The following is a 23,781-nucleotide window of genomic DNA, read 5'->3' on the forward strand; positions in this document are numbered from 1 at the left end:
ACATATCAAGTGGGGTTTTCTAGGGTTGCTGGTCACCCTAGGGCTGGTATTTGCAAAATCACTGAAAGTGAGAGCTAGAAGAATCTTAGAAATCACAGAGGATTGAATCACCTTGCCCTCTAGGGCCTTGTGGGGGACGAATAAAGAGAAGGCATCCTTGTGTTGGGGGCTGAGTCTAGGCACTGATGGGGGGCACACTATCATAGGGATCACTAATACGGCCTGGGTGAGGGTGGGGAACTCACCTTGGTGCCAATGTCACGGCTCTTGGCCCGAAGCTTGTTGACCTGGGACTCAGCGATGTCTGCCCGCTCCTCTGCTTCATCCAGCTCGTGCTGAACCTTGCGGAACTTGGACAGGTTGGTGTTGGCCTGCTCCTCCTATGGGTGTTTAGTGGGGAGAATGAGGTAAGAGGCGGCCCCGGGGTTCTCAGCCTCCCAGCCTGGGGCACCGGCTCCCATGCCTGTCCTCCAGGCTCAGTCCCAAGCAAGGTCACTCACCGCCTCCTCGGCCTGGCGCTTGTAGGCCTTGACCTTCAGCTGCAGCTTGTCCACCAGGTCCTGCAGCCTCAGCAGGTTCTTTCTGTCCTCTTCCGTCTGGGGTCGGGGTGGTCAGGAGTGAGGACGGCATAGTCACAGGAGGCGTGCCCCTTCCCCCCACTTGCTATTTTTATTCTACTTTCTGATCCTCACCAAACACTTGCATTCACCTTATAATTTTTCACCTGGCCCAAAAGAGTATAAATATTTTTGCTGGTTTGTATCAGAAAAGGGTCTAGGGAGCTGATAGGACTCTCAAAATTGTGTAGAAAATTGTGCGTGTTTGCTGTTTTGGGTAGCAGGCTCTTGGAGGTTCTGGGACCCTGTGGAGTACAATCCCCCAGTGCTAGAACCTAGCAGGAGCTGGCAGCAACTGCAGGAAAAGGACATAGACTTGATCGAGATTAAGGACAAATGTGCTTAGAGGTATGGTGACTTTCTGGATTGGACAGAAACAAAATCTACTAAAGTCTGACTCTAGAAAACACCATGGAAAGCCAAAGTCTACTTTATCTCCTTGTGTAACTGAAAAGTTTTATGATTTGTTTGAATGGTTTTGGTATATTTTTGGTTTATTTTGGTGGTGATGGTGCCAGGCCAAAGCCTGGCCACATATTTGCTTTCTGGTAACACTGCAGGCTGCGCTCTGTCTAAAGTTCTGTGTGTCTCTGCAGGGGACAGGCTGAAGGTAGAGCTGAGGGGGAGCTGTCAGCCAGGAGTCTCTGCGCCTGACCCCTGAGCCAGGGAACACTCAGAGTAGAACAGGGCTCAGCAGTGTGTAATTGGGCATCCAGGGGTTACACTCCACCCCTTGCCCTGGCAGAGGCTCACAGAGAACACTTCATTCCTCTTGGAAGGTTGTCACCCTGGCTGCCATAATGCAGAGAGCCCTACCACAGAGCAGCCACCAGCCGCACCTGGTAGGTGAGCTCCTTGATGCGGCGCTCACTCTTCCTCATGCCCTTGATCGACTCCGCGTTGCGCTTCTGCTCAGCCTCCAGCTCATTCTCCAGCTCCCGCACCCGGGCCTCCAGCTTCTGCAGCTGCTTCTTGCCGCCCTTGAGGGCGATCTGCTCAGCCTCGTCCAGCCGGTGCTGCAGGTCCTTAATGGTCTGCTCCATGTTCTTCTTCATGCGCTCCAGGTGGGCGCTGGTGTCCTGCTCCTTCTTCAGCTCCTCCGCCATCATGGCGGCCTGTGGATAGGAGAGAAGTGAGATGTGGTCTGGCTGAGTCCTCTCACACTCACCGCGCAGCAAGGAGACCCTGGTCGGGAGCAGGCGGGCGGGGTGGGGGCACTTACGTCTGTGATGGCCTTCTTGGCCTTCTCCTCAGCGTTCCTGCACTCCTGCACGGCCTCCTCCACTTCAGTCTGGAGCTGAGACAGGTCTGCCTCCATCTTTTTCTTCTGGTTGAGGAGGCTGGTGTTCTGAGGGCCAGGGTGGGCAGAGCATAAAAAGCACTAAGCATCCACGACTGGCTTCCAAACCTCACCTGCTGGGTCCAGCAGCCTGTGCTTTCCTCCAGAAGAGCCCAGGGGAACTGCTCACCTGGGAGTGCAGCAGCTGCACCCGCTCGCTGGTCTCGATCAGCTCCTGCTCAGCCAGCTTCCGAGACCTCTCCGTCTGCTCCACCACGGACCGCAGCTCCTCCAGCTCAGCCTGCAGCAGGTTGTTGCGCCGCTCCACAATGGCGATGTTCTCCTTCAGGTCATCGTTGGCCCGGACTGCGTCGTCCAGCTGGATCTGGGTGTCCTGTGGATCAGGAGGATGGGCATGAGAGAGGCAGCTGGCCGCTGGGCCCATCAGAAGGCTGTTGCACCGAACTGGATGTCGATGGAGAACCCATTGTGGTGGCTCAGGAGGAGCCTGTGTGTTGTCTCTGCAATGGCCCTGGGGCAGGAGGGACCCGGACCTGTGATGGGACACCACCACCCAACTTGGCCATGTGGAGGCCACCTCCTCTCTGGGAAGCTGACTCCCTGCTTCCAGGAGTCACCGGGTACCTTCAGCAGGCTCTGGAGGTTCTTGAGCTGCTTCTGGGCCTCAGCGGCCATGCGGTTGGCGTGGCTGAGCTGGATCTCCATCTCATTGAGGTCGCCCTCCATCTTCTTCTTCACACGCAGGGCCTCATTGCGGCTGCGCGTCTCCGCGTCCAGGGAGGTCTGCAGCGAGTCCACCACCCGCAGGTGGTTGCGCTTGGCCTGCTCCATCTCCTCGTCCTTCTCAGCCAGCTTCCGCTCCATCTCTGCTTTGATCTGGTTGAACTCCAGCTGGGCCCGAAGGATCTTGCCCTCCTCGTGCTCCAGGGAAGCCTGGGAGGGTGGTGGGGAGAGAGGGTTGAGGCAGGGAGTCAGGGCACATGGTGGAGGCAGGGGTCTGTCCATGTTATGGATACAAAGTGAATTCAAGAGTGGTGTGAGTGGTTCAGTTAAAGAAACATTAAGAGGAAGAAGAAAAGAGAATTTAAAGGGAAAAAAATAGGCCTAATATAAGGTAGTTCAGGCCTCATAGAGAAAAGCTAGCAATAAAGGTAAAGAGGAAAATGAAGAGAAAGGTGTTACTAAGGAAACAAATGCACGCAGGTATAGAATGTAAAAATCCCAAAGAGGGAGGCAGAGGTGGGAAGGGAAGGAGAGTGAAAACAGGAAATCTTTTCTAAGATATGATAGGTAAAATGTTTGTGCAAAGTAAGCTGAGTGACCTTGAACAAATCAGACAAAAGGGAGATAACAATAGAGACCACAGCCTAGAGCTCTACTCCCCGCTCTGCTCACCCCCCAACTCCACACACATACCTCTGCCTCCTCCAGGGCTGACTGCAGCTCCAGCTTCTCGGCATCCAGCTGCTTGCGGATCTTTTCCAGCTCATGGATGCTCTTCCCACTGGCACCCAGCTGCTCAGTCAGATCGGAGATCTCCTCTGTGGGAGAGGCCCGAACAACTCAGCTGGGGGCTGCCCTGGTCCCTTGAGGGAGGGCATGCCTCTTGGAGGCCATATGTGCACCACAAAGGGGCATTCTTCCCACTTCTCCCTGCCCTTTGGGCCTCAACGCACCCTGAAGGTTCTTGTTCTCCCTCTTGAAGGTCTCCAGGTGCTCCAAGGACTCCTCATAGGCGTTCTTGAGCTTGAAGAGCTCTGTGCTGAGGGAGCGCGCCTCCTTCTGTGAGGACTCCAGCTCTGACTGTGACTCCTCGTACTTCTGCTTCCATTCGGCCAGGATCTGCGGGGACAGGGTTGGGGCTCAGTGTGCAGCCCTGCCCCACCTCCAGGGGCTGCCCAGGCCCCCTGCCCGGGCTCAGCCTCCTCCCTGCCTCCAAGGAGGGTGTTCCTGGCCTTGGACGGATGCAGGTAGCCCTGCTCCACCCGCTGGCTGCGGCCCCCAGCAGGCCCCACCTTGTCGAAGTTCCTCTGCTTCTTGTCCAGGGCCGCGGCGGCTGCGTTGGAGCGCTCCACGTCCACCATCAGGTCCTCGATCTCATTCTGCAGCCGGTGTTTGGTCTTCTCCAGTGACGAGCACTTGGCATTGACGGCCTCCACGGCCTCCTCAGCATCCTGCAACCGCTGGGCCAGCTTCTTCCTGCCCAGGAGGTGGGGGTGGGAAGGGAGGATGGGGAGGATGGAGAGTGTGGATTTGGACAAGAGGAAATGACATGAGACTTCTGGAAAACAATACTTGAAAATTCAGACGTGTGTGGAAGAAGTCTGAGGATGGGCCCCAGAGGGAGGAGATCTGAGCAGGCAGAGAGTTTTGGTGGCAAGGGATGAAGAACCACAGCACCCAGGAGGGTCTTCTGGATGGCATCCCTCTAACCCTGGGCCAGCCTTCAGGCTGCAGACAAGGAGGGCATATGAGCTTCTGCGAGCCACCCCATCTCCCCCTGCCACAGCACCCTGCCCCAGGTGGGAGCGCTCTGCCCTCAGACAAACCTTTTGTTCGTCTTATATTTGAATAAGAAACATAACGCGAGCAAAAAGCTTCCCTGAGAGGAGAAGGAGATGGGACCAGGGCAGGGTCCTCCTGTGTAGTCAAAACTTAGCTAAGTATCCATCCCCCGTGGCCAGTCTACTGGGGATCAGGCAGCATTGGCGTCCCGTCTGCAAAGGGGCCTCAGCCAGAGGCGGGCTGCCTGGGACTCACTTGGCTTCCTCGAGCTCCTCCGTCCGCTGGATGGCGTCTGTCTCGTACTTGGTCCTCCACTGGGCCACCTCTGAGTTGGCCTTGGACAGGACGCGCTGCAGCTCGGCCTTGGCCTCTGTCTCCTCCTCATACTGCTCCCGGAGCAGGTCACAGTCGTGCCGGGCCGACTGCAGTGCGTGGGCCAAGGCGTTCTTTGCCTGGGGAGGTGAACACCAGGAGGTGGGCTCAGCTTTCTCCATTAAGCGACATCAGCCCTTGCCCATCTCCTCACCCTATTTTCAACAGCCTTTCCATGGCTCGCCTATCTCTAAATCCCCAGTGGACCTGGAATGGTTTACTGAGTACTAATGAGAAAGTCCGCCCATGCAGCACTGCGCTATTTACAAAAAGCTTCATGCCCATCACCCTGTGCTCCTCACCGCAGCAGGCATTATCATCCCTGCCTCCATTTTGAAGGGAGAAGGCAGAGGCTCAGAGAGGTTAGGTGATTTCCCCAAGATCACCAAGCTTTAAGAGGTAGGTTAGAATTTGAGCCCTGGCCTTTTCATAAAGCCGTATTCCTTCCCCTTTTTCAAGAGCCCAGGAAAACACTAGGAATAGGCTTCAGTGAATTTCTTTCTCTAGTTTTAAATTGCCCTGCTAACCCAGGACCCACAGGCACCCTTAGCCCGTGGCCTCCCCCGCAGCCCTCTGGGAATGGCAGCAGAAAGCCTCAGCCTGGGGATTGGACTTAAGAGGCATGTGGTGGGGAATAGGCCATTACTCCTTTTGGAATTCTGGAAGAATAATGGATGAACAGCAACCCCAATCTGGGGAAAGGAAATGATGTGGATGCAAGGCCAGCTGCTATGCTCCTGGCAGGGGGCTGGTGGCCTGAGTATAGGCCTCACCTTAACCTCCTCCTCCAGCTGCCTCTTGAGGTCCTCCAGCTGCTGAGTGTAGGTGAGCTTCCCTCGGGTCAGCTGGGAGATCAGCGCCTCCTTCTCATCCAGTTGTCGGGACAGCTCACCTGGAAAGGCACCAAGGCACACCCAACTCTTGAAGGCCAGACACTCCCTCTCTCCCCCAACCCCTCTCCTAACCTTCGGGCCCGTTCTCTAGAGAGGTATGTGTGTGTCTACCCAAGCCTGGGGCAGTGCTCACCATTCTCAGTCTGCAGCTTGGCCCGCTGGCTGGTGAGGTCATTGACAGAACGCTGGGTCTCCTCAGCTTTGCTCCGATGCTCATTCATCTGGTCTTCCAAGGTCCGGCACATTTTCTCCAGGTTAGCCTGAGAGAAAAAGGAGAGTCAGACAGTACTTGTAGGGGGGCACTTTCAGGGGTATAATGGGAGCAATGAAAGGAGAAGCAAGAGGGAAGGCATGGAAGGAAGGAGAGATCAGAGAAGCGGGTAGAAGAAGGAAAACAGGAAACAGCCATCAAAGAAGAGAGGAGAAGGCATGGGCAGAATGTGGAGGTGAGTGAAGAAATTGGAGGAGGGAAGAGGCTAAGCAGAGACCCACCTTGGCCTTAATGATCTGATCCATGTTGGAGGTGACATCGTCCAGCTCCAGCTTGAACTCGCTCTTCTCTTTCTCCAGCTTCTGCTTCACACGCTGCAGGTTGTCGATCTGCTCGCTCAGCTCAGCCACACTGTCGGCGTGCTTCTTGCGCAGGGCTGCTGCCGTGGCCTCGTGCTGCAGCGTGGCCTCCTCCAGGTCCCGCCTCATCTTCTGGAACTCAGCCTCACGCTTCTTGTTCATCTCAATCTGTACAGAGGTGGCCCCGCCCGCCTCTTCCAGGCGCTCGCTGATCTCCTCCAGCTCCCGGGACAGGTCTGAGCGCAGCTTCTCCACCTTGGCTCTGGCAGTGCGCTCAGCCTCCAGCTCCTCCTCCAGCTCCTCGATGCGTGCCTGGGCCCGGGCACAAAGGGCTCAGACCCATTGCGCTGGAGCCCTCCATCCGGAACCCCCTACCCCTGCTCTACAAGACTCCTGGAACAGCAAGTCAGTTTAGTTCTACCAGTGGAGGTGTGGAAAGAAAAGGATTTGGGGGAGATGGTTTGGACAGCAGAGTTAGCCATCCTTTAGGCCGGAACATTTACATTCTCTTTACTGGAAGGAAAGTGGTTGAAGCTTGTTCTTGAAGAGGGACAAAGACACCTATGCTCTAGGGATAGCTAAAACAGTTTAGTAGGGAAAATAATAAAAGTTAAAATGAGAGAGCCATGTTTGTCTGACCAGACAGCTAAAGACCTACCAGTGTCTGCTCTAGAAGTAAGAACCAACCTCACAGACCATCAGGGCTGAAGAGACCTTAAAAGCTACCAGGCAACAGGGGAGTCTATGGAGACCCAGAGATCTGCAGTGGGCTCCCCTACTGTCATTGGCTAATCTAGAACTGAAATAAGAAGCCAAGATTTCTGTCCCCCAGACCTGTGAGCTTTTCAAGGTGTCTTCCTACAGCATGCCGAGGTCACCCAGTCCCTCATGGAGGTGTTCCGTGGGGGAACTATGGTAGCTCAGTGTCTCCCTTCATGGGCCCATAACAATTGCCTATAATGCTGGGGAGAGGGGGTTGGGAAGCTGAGAACTAGTCCAGGGAGTCCAGCACCCACCCTGGGCATCCCAGAATTTACCTGAAGCTCTTTGATCTTCTTCTGCAGCTGACTGCCCAGGGCCTGCTCATCCTCAATCTTTGCATTAAGGGCATTCAGCTCAAAATCCTTCCTGTAGGAAAGGAGGGAGGGTGAGGCCAGGGAGGCCATTTGGGCTCCAGGAAAGCCCACCAGCAGTTGGAAATGGTGACGAACAAATGAACAGCAGGATTTCATCAGAAAAACAGCTTCTAGAGCTGATGGAGGGCCCACATGCTCAAGGATTGAAGTCCAACAGAAAATGCAATGGGAAGAGCACTGCAGGTGGAGTGATGGGACCTGGGCTCTGAGGGACTCTCCCTCTTTTGTCTGTGAAATGAGGGGGTTGGTCTGATTGTTTCAAAGACTCCTTTGAGTTCCAAACAGTCTTTAATTCTGTCGCTCTTACTTTGAATTTGGTTAATCTTTCTGACCCTCTGTTTTCCTCTTTGGTAAATTGGGGCTACCAATACCATGCTTTAAAGGTGGTTTGAGGATCAGTGAGATTATATTCACTCCAACAAATACTGTGCCTGGATAAGTATGAAGCCTCCTGGACAGACATAGCCCAATGAGGATATGGATCATGATGATTCTCAGAGTCTTTCAAAGGACTGAGTGTAAAGCACCATAGGATCCTTGATTACCCAAATAGGTTCTGCAGGTTCACTGTTTACCAAGTTGGAAGTGGGACTATACATTTTGGAAGGATTTGCAATAAGAATTAGAACCACAAGTTCATCAGAACAAAAGAAATAGTTCAGACCCTGCACTGCTCAAGTGCAATGGCTGACCCATTTCTCTGTGCTCTGGGTTCTCTGTGAGGGACCTAAAAGAACATTCTTGAGAGGCTGTTGTTTGGAGCCTCCTTCCATGTTAACAGCCAGTCTCCAAAAAGACTTGTGTATAAAGGGAGAAAGCTGTTATTTTTCACCCCGTTTAAGTACCCAAAAGAAAGAAAGGGCTTGAAGGATTCAAGTTAGACTCTGCTGGGAAGGACTGCTGGGCCCTGAAGTGCATGTCTGGGGAAGGAAAGCACTCTTCCTAGAGGCTTTGACCACAATTTTGCTCCCACTTATTGAAACTGCATGAGGCTGTTGCCTCTGAGGATGGATGCCTTGGGTCAGCTTAGGTTGCCATCCATAGGACAAGCTGCCAGGTTGGGGAGGAAAAAAGGCAACAGGGAGGGGAATACACTACTTTTTCAGCCGCTCATCCAGCTGCTGCTTGTCATTCTCTAGGTCCATTATGCTCTCCTGGGTCAGTTTCAGGTCACCCTCCAGCTTCCTCTTTGCTCTCTCCAGGTCCATGCGCACCTTCTTCTCCTGCTCCAGGGACCCCTCCAGCTGGTGGAGAGAAGGACCAGTGTGCTCCGTAAGGACAAGTATCCAGACTTGGTGATTTGAAAGCTTAGCCACTCCAGGGTTTGGGATGTCCAGTACTTGGGAAAGCTTCCCCGGAGTAGGCTAAATGTTACCAGGGAGCTGTGAGACTGCCTAGCATGTAGGGATGCTTAGTAACGATAAATGATTGAATGAATGACTGTGGGATGAAATCCCAAAGCCACATTTATTAATTCTGCATCCTATAAGCACCTACTTGGTTTCAGGAACCATGCTAAGCACTACAGAAACAAAATTGAATAAGTCCAAGTTTCCCCCTAAAGGCAGCTCACAGTCTTATGGCTGCGACTGAGTCAACAGAGATATGCACAAAGAACTATTTGTGGAAACAATGATCGCTGAGGACCAGATCCTGCCTAAAATATTAGAAGTCAGAGGATCTCCTTGAGAAGCCTCAAAAGTTCCCAGAGAAATGCATCATTTTCTGATGAGATAATCCTCTAAATCCTCTGGTTGAAGGTAGAGATATTTAGGCTTGAACCTAAATTGAAATAAGGAAGCCTATCTCTACTGTTGATCATATCAGTGGGATGATCTACATAACCCACACTTGATCACTCTTCCCCTTTTTTATTTCCCAGCTCCCTTCTAGAAAGGTTTTAGGAAAGAGAGCACTATCTAATTCCACCGCACAAACACACACACGCGAACACAAATGGACATGGTCTACTAGGCCCTGTGACAATCTACTCACATCGTCCACCTGCTGCTCCAGCTTGACCTTGGCCTTGGTCAACGTGTTGACCTTGTCCTCCTCAGCCTGGAGGTCATCCAGGGCCTGCTGGTGGGCCTCTTGCAGAGCTTTCTTCTCTTTGGTCAGCTTGGCGATGATCTCATCCAGCCCAGCCATCTCCTCTGTCAGGTTCTTCACCTGTCAACCAAGAACCCCATCCCTTTTAGGGTCAACAGTCACCAGCCTGGCGACCTCTATGGCAATCTCCAATGCCAAGGACCACATTGCTATCAGGATCTCCTGAGCGGCCTAGTGTTGCTTAAGGTCAGTGTGGTCTTCGAATCCTGAGGAGAGGAGACCTGGGCCGGAAGCAGAGAGAGCTGCCCTCACCTTGTTCTCTGTTGCGTGCTTCTCTTTCTCCACCTTGGCCAGTGTCAGCTCCAGGTCATCAATGTCCTTCTTGAGCTCAGAGCACTCGTCTTCCAGCTTGCGCTTCTTGGCAGTGAGCTCGGCGTTCATCTCCTCCTCGTCCTCCAGCCTCTCGGTCATTTCCTTCACCTTGGCCTCCAGCTGGATCTTGTTCTTGATAAGCTGGTCGCAGCGCTCCTCTGCATCAGCCAAGTTGTCTTGTTCCTGAGGGTGAGGCACAGAGGGGAGGTTAGGTGGGGTCTTTGCTATGGTAGGTGGAAGGAGGGAGAGGCTCAGGCCTCCCTATAGGAGCTCCAGAATGTCCCCTCTCTGAGAAGAACCTCAGAAGAATGGAGAAGGGAAGAATTTCAGGGCAATGTGTTGGGAACATTGGGGGATGGGAACAGAGGGAAGGAAATCAGAAATCTCTTTATCTGGCCTTCTTCCTCTGATCTCCTCTATTGAAGGGAGGGAACTAAATAAATATACACTCTTTATATATTTACACTGTAGTGAGATGGGCATCTTTAGGGATGAGGATATGAGATTCAAAGATAATGCATAGTTTGCTCAAATTCACAGAATTATTGAGCTGTGGATCCAGGATGAACGCAGGTGGAAAGCTTGTGTTTTAGAAGTTAGTTCTCCCCACATCTTCCTTCCCTTTCCTTCTCTCAAGGGACCCCCTTTGGAAGTCTTTGAAAGTGTTGATTCCAGAATCTTCTGCTTGTGAGGGGACAAGGTGGAGAGACCCTGAGTGGGGAGGAGCAGGGTGCAGGCAGAGCTGGGTGGAAGAGTCAACAGCAGCCTAGAGCCTCACCGCCTGCACTTGGAGCTGTAGGTCATTCTTCTCCTGCAGCAGGGACACCATCTTCTCCTCCAGCTCCTTGCGGCGGGCCTCCGACTTCTCCAGGGCCTCTTTGAGGCGCCCAAACTCCTCCTTCATGTTGGCCATCTCCTTCTCTGTCTCTGCGCTCTTCAGCAGGGGCTTGATCTTGAAGAACAGCTTCATCCAGGGCCAGTTCTTGACCCCCATGAAGGCCCGAATGTTCCACTGGATTATCAGCAGGGAGTCTCTGCAGGGGCCCAGTGAGAGGGGTGGTGAGAGATCCCTTCTCTTTCCTTTCTAAAGGGCTCTAGGAGGCCCTGACTCCTGGGCCCTTTCTCTCATCCACCCCCCGTTCTCTGACCATGAGGCCCACCCTCTGTCTCTATGAGACACTCCTGCTGGTCTCATTGTTCAAAGATCCCATGAGCTTTTCCTCCTGGCATGGCCCCTGAACCAGCTTGGGCCTCAGGCTGGCAACCTCCTTTTGAGATCTCACACCTGCGTTCCACCAGCTTCTTGAACTCTATTCTGGAGAGCACACCACGGGACTGGGCCTGGATGCGGGTGATGATGCGGCTCAGCCTCTCATCTCGCATCTCCTCCAGGAGCCCCAGCAGCCCCGCTTTGAAGAACACCTGTGGCAGGGGGAGAGCCAAGGGGACCACAGCCTCAGAGAAGGAAGGGTATCTAGGGTGGAGGAAGAGGCGGGGAGACCCAGGCTAAACTCCCAGGTGACCCATCACCTGCTCCATCCGAGACCTGGGAGTGAAACGTGAAAGACAAGACAGAAAGGAAGCCTGGCTTCCAGCCTTTGGGTTGATACAGGGAGCCAGGAATCAGGGACCTGCCATCCCAACTCCCAGCGCGTCCCCTCAGCTGGCCACACATCCTGCAATTCCACCCTATGGAGCTCTAGACTCACCTTGGTGTGGCCGAACTTGTACTGGTTGTGGTCGATGTCCAAGGAGCCCAGCAGCTTCTCTGCTCCTTTTCTGCTGTCGATGAACTGCCCTTCAGGGATGGCCGATGGGTTTAGGATACGATACCTGGGAAGGAGGTGCCCGGAGTCACCCATGGCTGCACCAATCTGCTCTGCCCATAGAATCTGGGGCCACCTGCAGACTCCCCTCCTCACCAAGGCTGCCACAGCTCCCCCTGTCCTCTGAGCCCTGGGGCGTCCTGTACCCACCTCTGCCTGAAGTCCCCGTAGAGGATGCGGTTGGGGAAGCCTTTCCTGCAGATGCGAATGCCTTCCAGCACGCCGTTGCAGCGCAGCTGGTGCATGACCAGGGGGTTGTCCATCACCCCTGTGGCAGGAGGGAGGGGGGAGGAGTGTGTGGGTAAGCACTGGACTAAGTGCCAAATGTCCTGAGTTCTGATCGTGCCTCTGCCACTTAAGAGCTGGTCATCTTAGCAGATCAGTTTATAATGATCTTTAATTTCTTTTCATTTTTTATAGCTTTTAAGAGCAATCAAAGGCTTTCACATTTTTTATTTTGTTTATTCTTATTATCACAGGGTAGCCAGAGCAGGTATATCTCATTTTTCTAGAGAATAAACTAAGCCGCGAGAGAGTAAGAGACTTGACCAAGGTCACTAAGTTGAACAGAGCCAAGCCTTAAACCCAGACACCCACTTATCAGTCCAAAAGGGATGAACAATCCTTGTATGTCTCCTTAAGGGTTGCAAGGCACTCATGAGGTAGTGTCCATCAAAGTGCCTTACACATTGCCCTGAGTTACACATTCCAAATGTAAGGTAGCAATGGGGCAGGGCATGGTCTGAGAGACCTCATGGGGAACAATGGAGGAGAATGTGATTTGGAAAGCACTGTGGTGGGAGACTAGGAGATGACTTAGAAGGACCTGTTCTTGGGCAGTGAGTTTCCGGGAGTGGACTGGTCCCAAATTCTGGGGCTCACCTGGAGACTTGGTCTCATTGGGGATGATGCAACGGACAAAGTGGGGATGTGTGGAGCGCAAGTTGGTCATCAGCTTGTTCAGATTTTCCTGTGGCCCAGAAAAATGAGGGAAAAGTAAAGAAAGTATAAGAAATAAAAGTAAGAAGAGGAGAGGAAGAATGGAAAGAGATGGAAAAAATGCAAGGAGCTAAGGAGAATGAAGGAATGTTGGGGGAAGGCACGGGGGAGGAGAGAGAGGATGGAAGGGAGGAAGGGAAGAAAAGAGGTGAGATGGGAACCGAGTATGGGAAGAGGCCAGCAAATGAAAGGGGAGAATGTAGAAATGAAGAGATAAGAAGACAAAGAGTGGGATCACAGATAGAATGAAGAGACAGGGAGGGGGAGGGGTAAGGATGAACAAGACAAGGAAAGAGTCTTGCTGGTCTGGGGCTGGGCTCACACACTTACCCTGTGCAGAGCTGACACAGTCTGAAAGGATGAGCCTTTCTTGGCCTTGCCTTTGCCCTTATCAACAGCTGTGGGAAAGAGAATAAAGATAAGGCACACAAGTGGGTGTCTGGGAAGATTAGGGCAGGGGTGAAGAGTCACAGCCTCTGGTTCACATCCTTGCTGGCATTTGGCCTTCCAGGGGAAGGTCTTCACTGTGGGTGCCTCAGTTTCTCCACCTAATTCTACCTCAATTAGCCTGTAAACCTTGGGCATAGCCCGACATGGACATGGTGGGCTGTAGCAATTGATCTGTTTCAGATGCAGGGCAAAAACCTTGTTCCTTAGTCCCCTGGTTCCCAGTCTCTACTTACGTGTATCAGCCCCAGCATAATTGGCAAACAGGTTGCTGAGCAGCTTGAGGGAGGATTTCTGGTAGAGGCCCACCACTGTCTCATTGAGTGGGTCTTTGTTCTTCTGCAGCCAGCCTATGATGTTGTAGTCCACGGTGCCAGCATAGTGGACCAGGGAGAAGTGGGCTTCTTGCTTCCCCTTCACATTGCGTGGCTTCTGGAAGTTGTTGGACTTGCCCAGGTGGTTGTCATAGAGCTTGGCCTTGAAGGTCATATCGGTGGCCTTGGGGAACATGCACTCCTCCTCCAGGATGGACATGATGCCCATGGGCTGAGAGTGGAGGGGAGAGCATCACTGAGCATGTCACATACAGATGGAGATAGATCCTGCTCTGGGGTTAATATCTGTTTATGGAGATACCCCTTTGGGCATTAAGGTATCAGGCTCAGCTCTGAATATAGTTACCTGCTAACTAACACCTGTTCAAGCTTTCCCAAGGTGGAAGACTTTGATTTCGGAGGGACCTTTGTGAAAGTCTGGGGATGTAGATACTATGGGTGCTTTACATATCACTCATCATCCAGATCCCTGAGATGGTGGGGTTAGAAATGGGGGCACTCTTACAATTCCCCACCCTACCCTCAAACTTTCTGCTCTTTGGATGGGTAAGACAGGATGGCTAAATACACTGGTGTGGGAGGCCATCCTGGAGGTACCTGTCCTCTCTGTGTCTACTCTTAAGCCCCTTGGAACTCAGCCCTCCTGGGTGCCACCCTGTCCTGGGTGGCTAGGACAACACAGGACTCAGGAAACTAGGGCTCCACATTCTTTTGTTATCCAGGTCCTGCTCCTCAGAAGAGATGGAGCTGCCATTTTGACTGGGGCGTTCAGGTGGGTGTGAGTGGAGAGTTCAGGTGGGGCTGAGGCAGCACCTTCTCAATGAGGTCAATGCAGGCCTGCAGGTCCATGCCGAAGTCGATGAACTCCCACTCGATGCCCTCCTTCTTGTACTCCTCCTGCTCCAGCACGAACATGTGGTGGTTGAAGAACTGCTGCAGCTTCTCGTTGGTGAAGTTGATGCAGAGCTGCTCGAAGCTGTTGAACTGCAGGGGGAATGAGGGCGGAGCCGGATCAGGTAGGCAGGTGTCCGAGTGGCCAGTGGGCTCAGCCCACGGCTGTGTCCAGCCCAGCAAGGAATGTGGCTGGTCCTCTCCCCTGTCAGAGCATGGGGGGAAGTGCCCCCGAAGGCAGGACGATGCCTGTCTCCGTCACAGCTGAACCCCACTGCCTTCCTGGTGCCTGGCTGATGACCATCTTGTCATGTGTGCCCATGAGTGCGTTATTATTCTCCCTACTCCCCACTCACATCGAAGATCTCGAAGCCAGCGATGTCCAGGACACCGATGAAGTACTGGCGTGGCTGCTTGGTCTCCAGACTGGCATTGATACGCGTCACCATCCAGTTGAACATCTTTTCGTACACTGCCTTGGCCAGTGCCCCAATGGCATATGACACCTGGAAGGTAGGGGAGAGACGCAGGTGAGCAGACTCATTGGGAAGAGTGAATTTCAAAGCTCCCACTGCACCATGCAAGTCTCCACCACCATTTATCTTCTGAAGATGACCCACCTGCTGGACATTCTGCCCCTTGGTGACATACTCGTTGCCCACTTTCACCCGAGGGTGGCACAGCCCCTTGAGCAGGTCAGCTGAGTTCAACCCCATGAGGTAGGCAGACTTATCAGCCTCTGGAAGGAAAGGGCAGGTAGCAAAGTTGATAAAGAGATGACTCTTCTGCAGATGCAGCCTTCAGTGACTCCACAGCTGCTCCCAGCATCCCAGACTCCCACCTTCAGTGCCATCTGGTTCAGCTTGCTCTTCCCGCTGCTTCTGTTTGAACTTCATGTTTCCAAAGTGCATGATGGCACCTGTCAGCTTGTAAATGGAGCTCTTCTCCTCTGGAGTGAAGCCCAGCACATCAAAAGCATTCTGTAAGAAGGCCCCATATTGTTGGACCACAGGAAAGGAAGAATGGCAGGTAAGTGAGGGTTCTTTTCAGTTGGAGACAGAACTCTATGAGTTCTGAGATTCCCATACCCAGAGGTGACTCCAAAACAAAGACAAGAAGTATCAGCACAGAGGGCAGGCTGCCACGGTCCCAGCATCCGGGGTCACAGCTGTCTTCTGGGGTGCTCTGGGTTACCTGCACGCATTTCCTACTGTTGCCCTTTTTCTAAGCCCCATACTTGCTTCTCTGCCTGGGCCTTCCATATCTGTCCATATCTGCTGCTTGCCTAACAGCTTGCTCAGCTCACGGAATCTTCATGACCCTTCCCTCCCTCCTTTCCTTAATGAGGCCTTATTTCTTGGCTTGTCTGCCTCTCTGTCCCATGGCTTTTAGCCCTCTCTGGTTTGACTGAACACCAAATACTGGCCAGCCCTGTCTCATCACACCCACACCCGAGCACAACCCTGACCAGAGGGACATGCTGATCTTCAGGGAGGGATATACCACTGTGAGCAACAAGACAGCCAATGTCAGCTCTACTCCCGGGCCAGCAGAATGGCCATTTGCCCCTTACCACCAATACACTCACTCTCGACTGGGTCCTTACACACTTACATCAGTGGCCATGAGCTCCTCAGAGTCATCAATCGAAGCCACAGTGGTCTCTCCTTGGGAGATGAATGCATAATCATAGGGATTGTTGGTGATCAGCAACATGTCTGGGGAAGAAGATGTGGTTAGGATGTGGCACAAACCTCTGGCTCTCACTGGGCTGCCTGCCACAGCCCAGGGCCTGTAGAGGAGCACAGGACAGGGCTTAATGTGGCTCCACATCCCCCAGAACTGAATCCAGAGTGCCATAAATCCAGTACATGCCAACAAGCAGCCACAAACAGAAGGGACCAGGTTGCCATGGAGATAGTTGGTCTCAGTTGGTAGCTCTGACTCACCCAGCAACTCAGGTTTTTTATTAGACAGGATTTGGTAGAAAATATGATAATCTCTCTCTGATTTCAGCTGGAAAATAACTCTGGATTTTTCCAGAAGGTCTGTGAACAGTAGGGGAGAAGAAAGAAAAAGAAAGTTATTGGATTTAGGTACAAGGAAACAGAAGCGAATGGTAAATGTGGCAAGCAAAAAGCAGAGAGAGAGGGAGAGGAGAGAAGGGGAGAGAGACTCAGACATAGACACACAGAGGTGGAGATGGAGACAGAGACCTAGGAGGAGAGAAATAGTCTCAGAGACACACAGACCTGCAGAGACAGAGATGGAGAAAGACCAGAGGAAGTCTCAGAGAGAGAGAGATGGATATACAGGCCTAAAGACATAGACACACAGAGACAGAAAGAGATGGAGAAAGACAGAGGTCCAGAGATCCAGAGAATGAAAGAGAGAGAGAGAAAGGTTGAGATCAAGATGGTTAGAACAAGGGTGAGCTCAGGCTGAGCCCTAGCAGATTCATGGCACTCACAGGTCTCTATATCTGCAGATGCCAACTTTCCAGTTGCCCCAAAATGGATTCGAATGAATTTCCCCTGGAGACATGGAGGAGAGGAATGATGAGTTGAGGGAAAGCTCATATTTGATGCCACCCCTCAACCAGCCCAAATCCCAAGGTCAGGGACCACTCACAAAGCGGGAGGAGTTGTCATTCCGGACAGTCTTGGCGTTGCCGAAGGCCTCCAGGGCAGGGTTGGCCTGGATGATCTGGTCCTCCAGGGTGCCCTGCAGAGGTCAGGAGAATGGCAGGTGAGAGGGTTCTCTTGACTTTTTGCAGCAGGAGACTTTGTTGGACAATAGATCTACCTTGCTTGGGTTCTGGTCCTTCTTGCTGCGATCTCCAATGGCAGCGATAACAGCAAAGTACTGAATGACTCTCTTGGTGTTAACTGTCTTCCCGGCCCCGGATTCTCCACTGTCAGGACATGCAGAGGCTCATTAGGCAGTGCACACACACAGCTTGAAGCCAGCAAGCCTGGTCCTACTCGACAGTGGGAGCCCTGACACTGGCAGCTAATGGGTACTAAACCTCCCAAACACATAGCTGCACTCTGACGTACACAGGGTCAGGGGTAGCAACCAGAAAGATGGCACAAGAAGGTGCTGGGTTTGGGCAGGTGGAACCTAGTCTTAGCTGGGCAAAGCCAATCAGAGGAGAAGGGCCTGGGCTGTTTTGAATAGGAATGGGTGGGGCTGGAAGAATAGGGAAGGTTTCTGAAAGGAAGAGTGGAAGAAGAAGAAGAGTTGAAGAAGACGTGGTGAAACTGAGCTTAGGGATAAATGATGAATAGGAGGAGAGCGGGTGAAGGAGATTGGGGAGGGAAAATAAGAGAGGGAAGGTGGAGGGCAAAGAGAAAGTAAGGGGAAATGCTGCAGAAGAAAAAAGAGCTGATGTAGAGGTGGAGGGAAAAGAGTGGGCTGTTTTCCTGATGGGGCTGGGGACCCTGATGGGGCTGGAGTCAGGGAGCTTCTGGAAGGGAACCAGGTAGGATCCACACTCACGTAATCAGGATGGACTGGTTTTCTCTGTCTGTGAGGAGGAAATGGGGAGGGAGAGTCAGGAGCCACATAGGATGCTCTTGTTTGGTGTTCCCCCACCCACCTCCCCACCCCCTTCCCTTCTCCAGGCCTGTCCCAGCTGCCAAACCCCTCAGGAGGAGGAAGAGAGCCAGCATGTGCATTTCCTCCCGTGGGGCCCCCAGGAAAACCCTTCACTTGGGGCCTGTCACCTGTCAGCATGTACTGATAGGCGTTGTCGGAGATGGAGAAGATGTGGGGCGGCGCCTCACTCCTCTTCTTGCCCCGGTAGGCAGCCACCACCTCAGCGTTGTACACCGGCAGCCACTTGTAGGGGTTGATGGTGACGCAGAAGAGACCTGAATAGGTCTAGGGGTAGAAAAAGGAGGAGTGAGTTGCCAGTGAGAAGGATGGCATTAGAGATAAAGATCCCAGGAAACAAAGAAGAGAAAGGAAAATCTATGAATACACTAAATCTGGGTAATGCCAGCCCCCAGCGTATTAGAACTGAACCAAGGATATAGGAACTAGGACAGAGCGTAAGACTGCATGAACACAAAGAACAGAAACTCTTGTCTCCAGGAGGTACATACGTATGGACCAGGAAGCTACCAGATTCAGAAGGATGTCACAGGTGGAGCACTCACGTAGATCATCCAGGATGCGTAGCGCTCCTTGAGGTTGTAAAGCACGGCGGGCTCGTGCAGGAAAGTCAGCATGGCCATGTCCTCGATCTTGTCGAACTTGGGTGGGTTCTGCTGCAACACCTGGTCCTCCTTCACGGTCACCGTCTGCAACAGCCCACATGCAGAGCATACTGTCAGCCCTCCCTCAGCAGGGAGAGGAGTCGGGAGAGTTGCAGGACAATGGTATTCAATACAGAAGGAGGCAGGATCAGAGAAGGAACACTAGGTGTTAGGAAAGAGCAGGGCAATTTGAAAGGTGCAGATCCCAACGTAGAGGAAGGAGAAATTGGACCTTCCTCAGGTCTACGTGGGCTGGACCCTGGTGGCACCCATCTCTGTCTACCCAAGGTGGGGGGGGCGGCGTCCAGGGTGGCTTCTCATGCCAACCCTGCCACCGACCTTGCCATTCTCGGTCTCAGCAGTGACTTTGCCACCCTCTCGAGACACAATCTTGGCCTTGACGAACTCTTCCTTGTCATCAGGCACGAAGACATCCTTCTTGAGGTCAAAGGGCCTGGTCTGGGCTTCCAGCCGCTCCTTCTCTGACTTGCGCAGGAAGGGAGCGGCAGCCCCAAATGCTGCCATCTCTGCATCCGCCATGGCTGCGCCTGCAGTGGCAAGAGAAAGAGCTGGCTACCCTCCCCTCTGCTGTCCTGTACGTAGGGGGCCCATTGCCTAACACCATGCTCAGCAGTCAGGAGGGATCACTGGCAAGTCCCTTGTCCCTTGAACTTATCCCTTAACCTGAGAATGCCTGGCAAACCTGTCAGGGCATAAGGGGAGGTTATCTTTTGTTCAGCCTGGGGCTCTCCTGGAAAAGGAAGGAGGGTCCTGGGCTTCTTGTGGGAGCAGGAATTTGACTATATCCATCTCTGACCCTTGTCCTTCCCTGGCCCCCTCATGAGTAACATGTAAGGACTCCTGGTCACCAGGACATCCTCCCTAAGGCCAGGCAGGAAACTAGAATTCCATATTTTCCCAGATCCCCCCACACCCCATCTGCCGCTTTTCTTACCTTGGCTTCTCAAAAATGTCTATGAGAAAAAAGTGTCTCAAACCTGCAGGGGACCTGGAGAGAGGGAAGGCTGGTTCAGGGCCACCCCCCTGCTGCTCCCTGGCTCTGCCCTTCAGCACCCACTCACCCACCCCTCCCCTACGGCTGAGAATCAGTGGGAAATGGTAGTCAGCTTCTCTGGTCCTGTCCTCTCCCTTGCTTTCCAAAAGCACTGTTCCTCTAATCCCCTGAGCACTAATTCTAGCTTCTTGACATCAACTCAACTCTGAGCCCTAGTCCCTGTCCCTCTTGGGAAATGGTCTCACCCTCGCCTATACCCATCTAGTGAAACTTGCTTTCCTTGAGGCACCTGATGAGCAACAAATGCTCACATTTGTTCAGAGCTTTACAGCCTCCAAAGCATTTCGTGCATATTCTCTTACTCAATCCACCCCATTCTACAGATGAGAAAATCAAGACTACAGGGTTTGCTTGTCCAAGAACACATAACAATAAGTGGTGGAGCCAGGACTTGAACCCTGCTCTCATGACTCTGAAGCCAGTTCCCTTCCATCCTGTCCTCATTTGACTGTCAGTCTCTGTGGACATTCTCAGAGGGTAGACCCTGTGGGCATTCTCTCATAAACACACCTACCACACAGCCAAATACGTCCCACATGTTCTTTAATAAACACATGTGCCCGCTCCTCATGTCTCACACAGACATACTCCTTTCCTTGACATGTCTCGGCACACACCCCCTCCAGTGTGCCATTATGCCTTAACAATAGATGTGCCCTTAAATATATGTACAGCATAAATAGGCTCATATGCTGTACACTGTCAAGTATACAGAGACCTGAAACAGCCACACACCTGCCTGCGAACTCCTTTTGAGGAGTGTACACACACTGTAGTAGTCGTGACTCCTGGATGTGCACACAGCACCTCCACATGCATGGACATGACATTGGAGACCTCATACTTCCTAAGTAATCATCCTCTGCCACCCCCTTCCCCCTGTGTCTCCCTCCAAATGGAGCTGCTTGTCCTCAGGCATGATCATAAACGCATGTCTCCCACTTGATATTTTTGCATGTTAGGCAGTGAGGCACATACTCTCCCTCATCATGTGTTCAAACCATGCATGTTTGTACACACACCACACACACATGCACACCTCTCTATTGCATTCTGGTCTCATATGCTTTGATACAGACATCTCCCAGTAATACATGAGCTCCCCACTCCTCCCAGGGCACATACACACATATTCAGACCTAAACATGTGTGCTCAGTTACCAGACCCAGTACTCTGCATGAAGCCCTGCTTGCAGCTTGCTATTCTTAGAGGAGCCCTTTTCTAAACCTGGGGCCTCTTATCCCAGAGGAAGGCTTCCAGCTCCACGCTCCTACCTGAGAGCAGACAGGACAGAGTGCAGGACAGAGCTGTGGAGACCGACCTGGTTAGGGGCCATATATATGGGGCAGCAGGGCGTCCCCACCCCCACCTGCACCCAGTCTCCAGCCGGATTTAGAAAGGACTGTTGTCACTAGAAGCATTTCCCCCAGCTCCCCCTTCCTAATAGCACTCCCCTCCCCTTTTCCAGCTAGGAAACAATTGGAAGTGGTCGTCATTGTTATGGCATGGCGTGTGCAGGGTCTGAGTTCCACAGGGCGGGGATGGCTCAAAGTGCAGCCAAAATATCTCCCAGGCCTCACATTCCACAGCTGGCAGGAGGGGGAACTAACCACAATCGACCACCCTGTGACCTCAGGCAGGCAGGGCCCTGGCCCTCCCCCGGGGCTCTCCTGGACCCTGACACTGCTGCCCCTCAGCCCCCTGCCCCAAGCACTGGCCTCGCCCCTTGCACAGTATCCTCCCTGCTTGCTGGCTTGGGGCCTGCATCCAACTGTGAGATGGGAGGGGGCTCAGTGTTGGCAGCAGAGGGTAGGGCAGAGTCGGGGGGCTGTCTCTCAGGTGGGGGCTAGACCGAGGCAGCTGGAAGGAGGTTTCCTGGCCAAGTGACAAGAACAATGACCAGAAAGCTTACAGATGGGGACTCTGGCTCCAGTACTAATTTCCTTGGACCAGCCAGGTGATGTTGAGGTCACTGAGCCTTAGAGCCAGATAGGACTTAGTGATGGGTCCAAGTTCTTCATTTTATGGAGAGGGGAAGTACCTTCTTTAAGGTCGAGCAGCCAGTCAGGGCAGCAAGATGCAAGGGTGGAAAGAAAACTCAGCAAGTTGGGGAGAGAGCCCAGCCTGCGGAGGGAGGTTGGGAAAGAGGGCTGGGGGTCTAAGGAGGCAAGGACCCAATGTGCGCAGGGTCTGGCTTCCAGATGGTCCTGTCAGAAGGAAATTTTGCCTGACTCCTTTTCTTAGCTCTGCCCACAGGTACTAAATGTCTAACCCAGAGCCAGACACTCTGGAGCCACAGATAACACCACTCCAGCAGGATCCCCTTAACCAAGACAGCCATTGCCTGGCCCACCTAATCTCTTGTGTTCCGCTGGGACAGTCTCTATCCAGACCTGGTGAGACTGGTGCTCTGGCAAGTGGGGCACAGAGACAGCAAAGATCTCCCCCTTTCCTGCAGGCCTTAGGAGCAGCCACAGAGTTAGTGGGGAAAAGGAGCTAGGGCTCAGCCTGTAAGCACAGGGCATAGCCAATGCCAAGTTTTTCCAGCAATGGTGGTGGGGGGCGGGGGGGTGTTGAAAACCTCGCTGCCTCCGTGTCCAGGCAACCACTGCGTGGTTTGGTTTGGAATCCCCCTCCTTCCCAACCTCAGCTCTTCAGCGCATGTGGGTTAACCCATCTGATCAGCTGTCAGCTTGGAAGGACAGTGGCAGGCTCTGGGGATGGAAGCAGAATAGGCACACTTTCAAGGTGGGGTGGGAACAGCAGGGAAGGGCAAATCTATGTGGGAGGCCTCAGTGGGGGCTACTTGGTAACCAAGGAACAGCATGGGGGCAAGTGGGGGTAGACCGTGAATGTAAGGGCCTTGCCCAGGGCAGCCGCAGCTCTGCAGCGCTGAGGTGCACAGCCGCTAGCGCAGGGCCCACGGGCACAGCTGCTAACATGTCCTGCAGAACAAACTCTGGGGGGGCCCGATGAGGCCCTGCCAGGTGCCAGGAATTAAGCCTGCTGGTATTGGCAGTGAAGGGCAAAATCTCCTTTATTTTTTTTAGAGGTTAATTACTTTTTTATTGTTGAATTATATTGTAAAGCCTACATCTGCAGTTTAATCAGGAAGAAATGCTGTAGCAAAATCTCTTTTCATCCCCCACTCCAGCTTTCCAGGCCCAAAGCTACCACCCCTCTCAGATTTTCAGGGCTCATGCATAGATGTCGGCAACTGAGATGCACCCAGAATGCTTGGGACGTGGCTGAGCCATTTCAAAGCCACTGTCTTCACCATGGGCCAGCCTCCATGGCTGTGGAGCTGGGAAGTCTTTCCTACATTTAAGAAATCAAATGTGCTTTGTTTTCCTCCTGGTGGGCTTGGGGGCACTGGCTCACTGGTATTACAGTGTTACTGTTCTCCACACCCCATTGCAGAATAGAACTCAGCCTCCCTGCCTTTAGACTCTCTGCCTCAGATCTCCAATCTGGAGACAGATTGGAGTGTCTGATGTTCTTAAACTGCCTCACTCATTCCCCAGCCCTCTGGTACTTGCTCTTGGCTCCATCATGATTCTCTTCCTTCTGCTCACTATTATATGAACTGAGAAGCTTTGCTGATTTCTTCATTCACTAAGTATTTATTGAGTGCCTACTATATGCCAGGCATTGTTCTAGTGAATAAGAATCTAATGGTGACCAAATAAAGACCCTTCTTCCAGGCAGCTCTAGTTACCGAACTGTTTGCAGAATTGAAATCCAAGCCTGAGCTTATAGCTGGTGCCTTTGCTCACAGCACATTCCTGGTAGGGGGAGTGAGGGGCCAGGGGCCCCACTAGGCAAGGGTGGGCAGGGATCTCAAAGAGGGTACTACAGAGTGATAGCAGACAAGACAAAGGAGAGCAGAGCAAAATGCTATAAATAAAGAGGGCCTGGAGGAAGGCCCCTTGACCGAGTAGACCAAATAAGGTCTGGAGTGGAAGGAAGGTGATCTGTCTCCCCTGCCCCTCCCTCCTCTCCCCTCGCCTCTACCCTCTTCCCTCCCCTTCCCTCTCCGGCATTGTGCCTGCTTTGTCTGGGCTCTGTCACCACCCTGATCAAGTGTCAGGCCCAAACTGGGGCCATTTGCTGTGAACATGCCAGTGG

General features: G+C 52.8%; 1 protein-coding gene across 1 annotated transcript in view; it reads right to left on the reverse strand.

Annotated features, from left to right (window-relative positions):
• LOC129074142 (myosin-6) overlaps positions 1-20,954 on the reverse strand; it is a 51,182-nt gene extending 30,228 nt beyond the window's left edge. The window contains exons 1-5 of the mRNA XM_054577837.1: positions 20,928-20,954; positions 19,533-19,586; positions 18,917-19,125; positions 18,479-18,622; positions 18,044-18,200 (exon numbers count right to left, since the gene is read on the reverse strand). Coding sequence (XP_054433812.1) covers positions 18,044-18,200; positions 18,479-18,622; positions 18,917-19,117 — 502 coding nt within the window. The 5' untranslated portion in view covers positions 19,118-19,125; positions 19,533-19,586; positions 20,928-20,954. The remainder of the gene's footprint in view (positions 1-18,043; positions 18,201-18,478; positions 18,623-18,916; positions 19,126-19,532; positions 19,587-20,927) is intronic.
• Positions 20,955-23,781: the final 2,827 nt, after the last annotated feature.

Source organism: Pteronotus mesoamericanus, unplaced genomic scaffold, assembly GCF_021234165.1.
Source record: "Pteronotus mesoamericanus isolate MK-2021 breed Mesoamerican mustached bat unplaced genomic scaffold, CSHL_Meso_final contig_46, whole genome shotgun sequence".
NCBI lineage: Eukaryota > Metazoa > Chordata > Mammalia > Chiroptera > Mormoopidae > Pteronotus > Pteronotus mesoamericanus.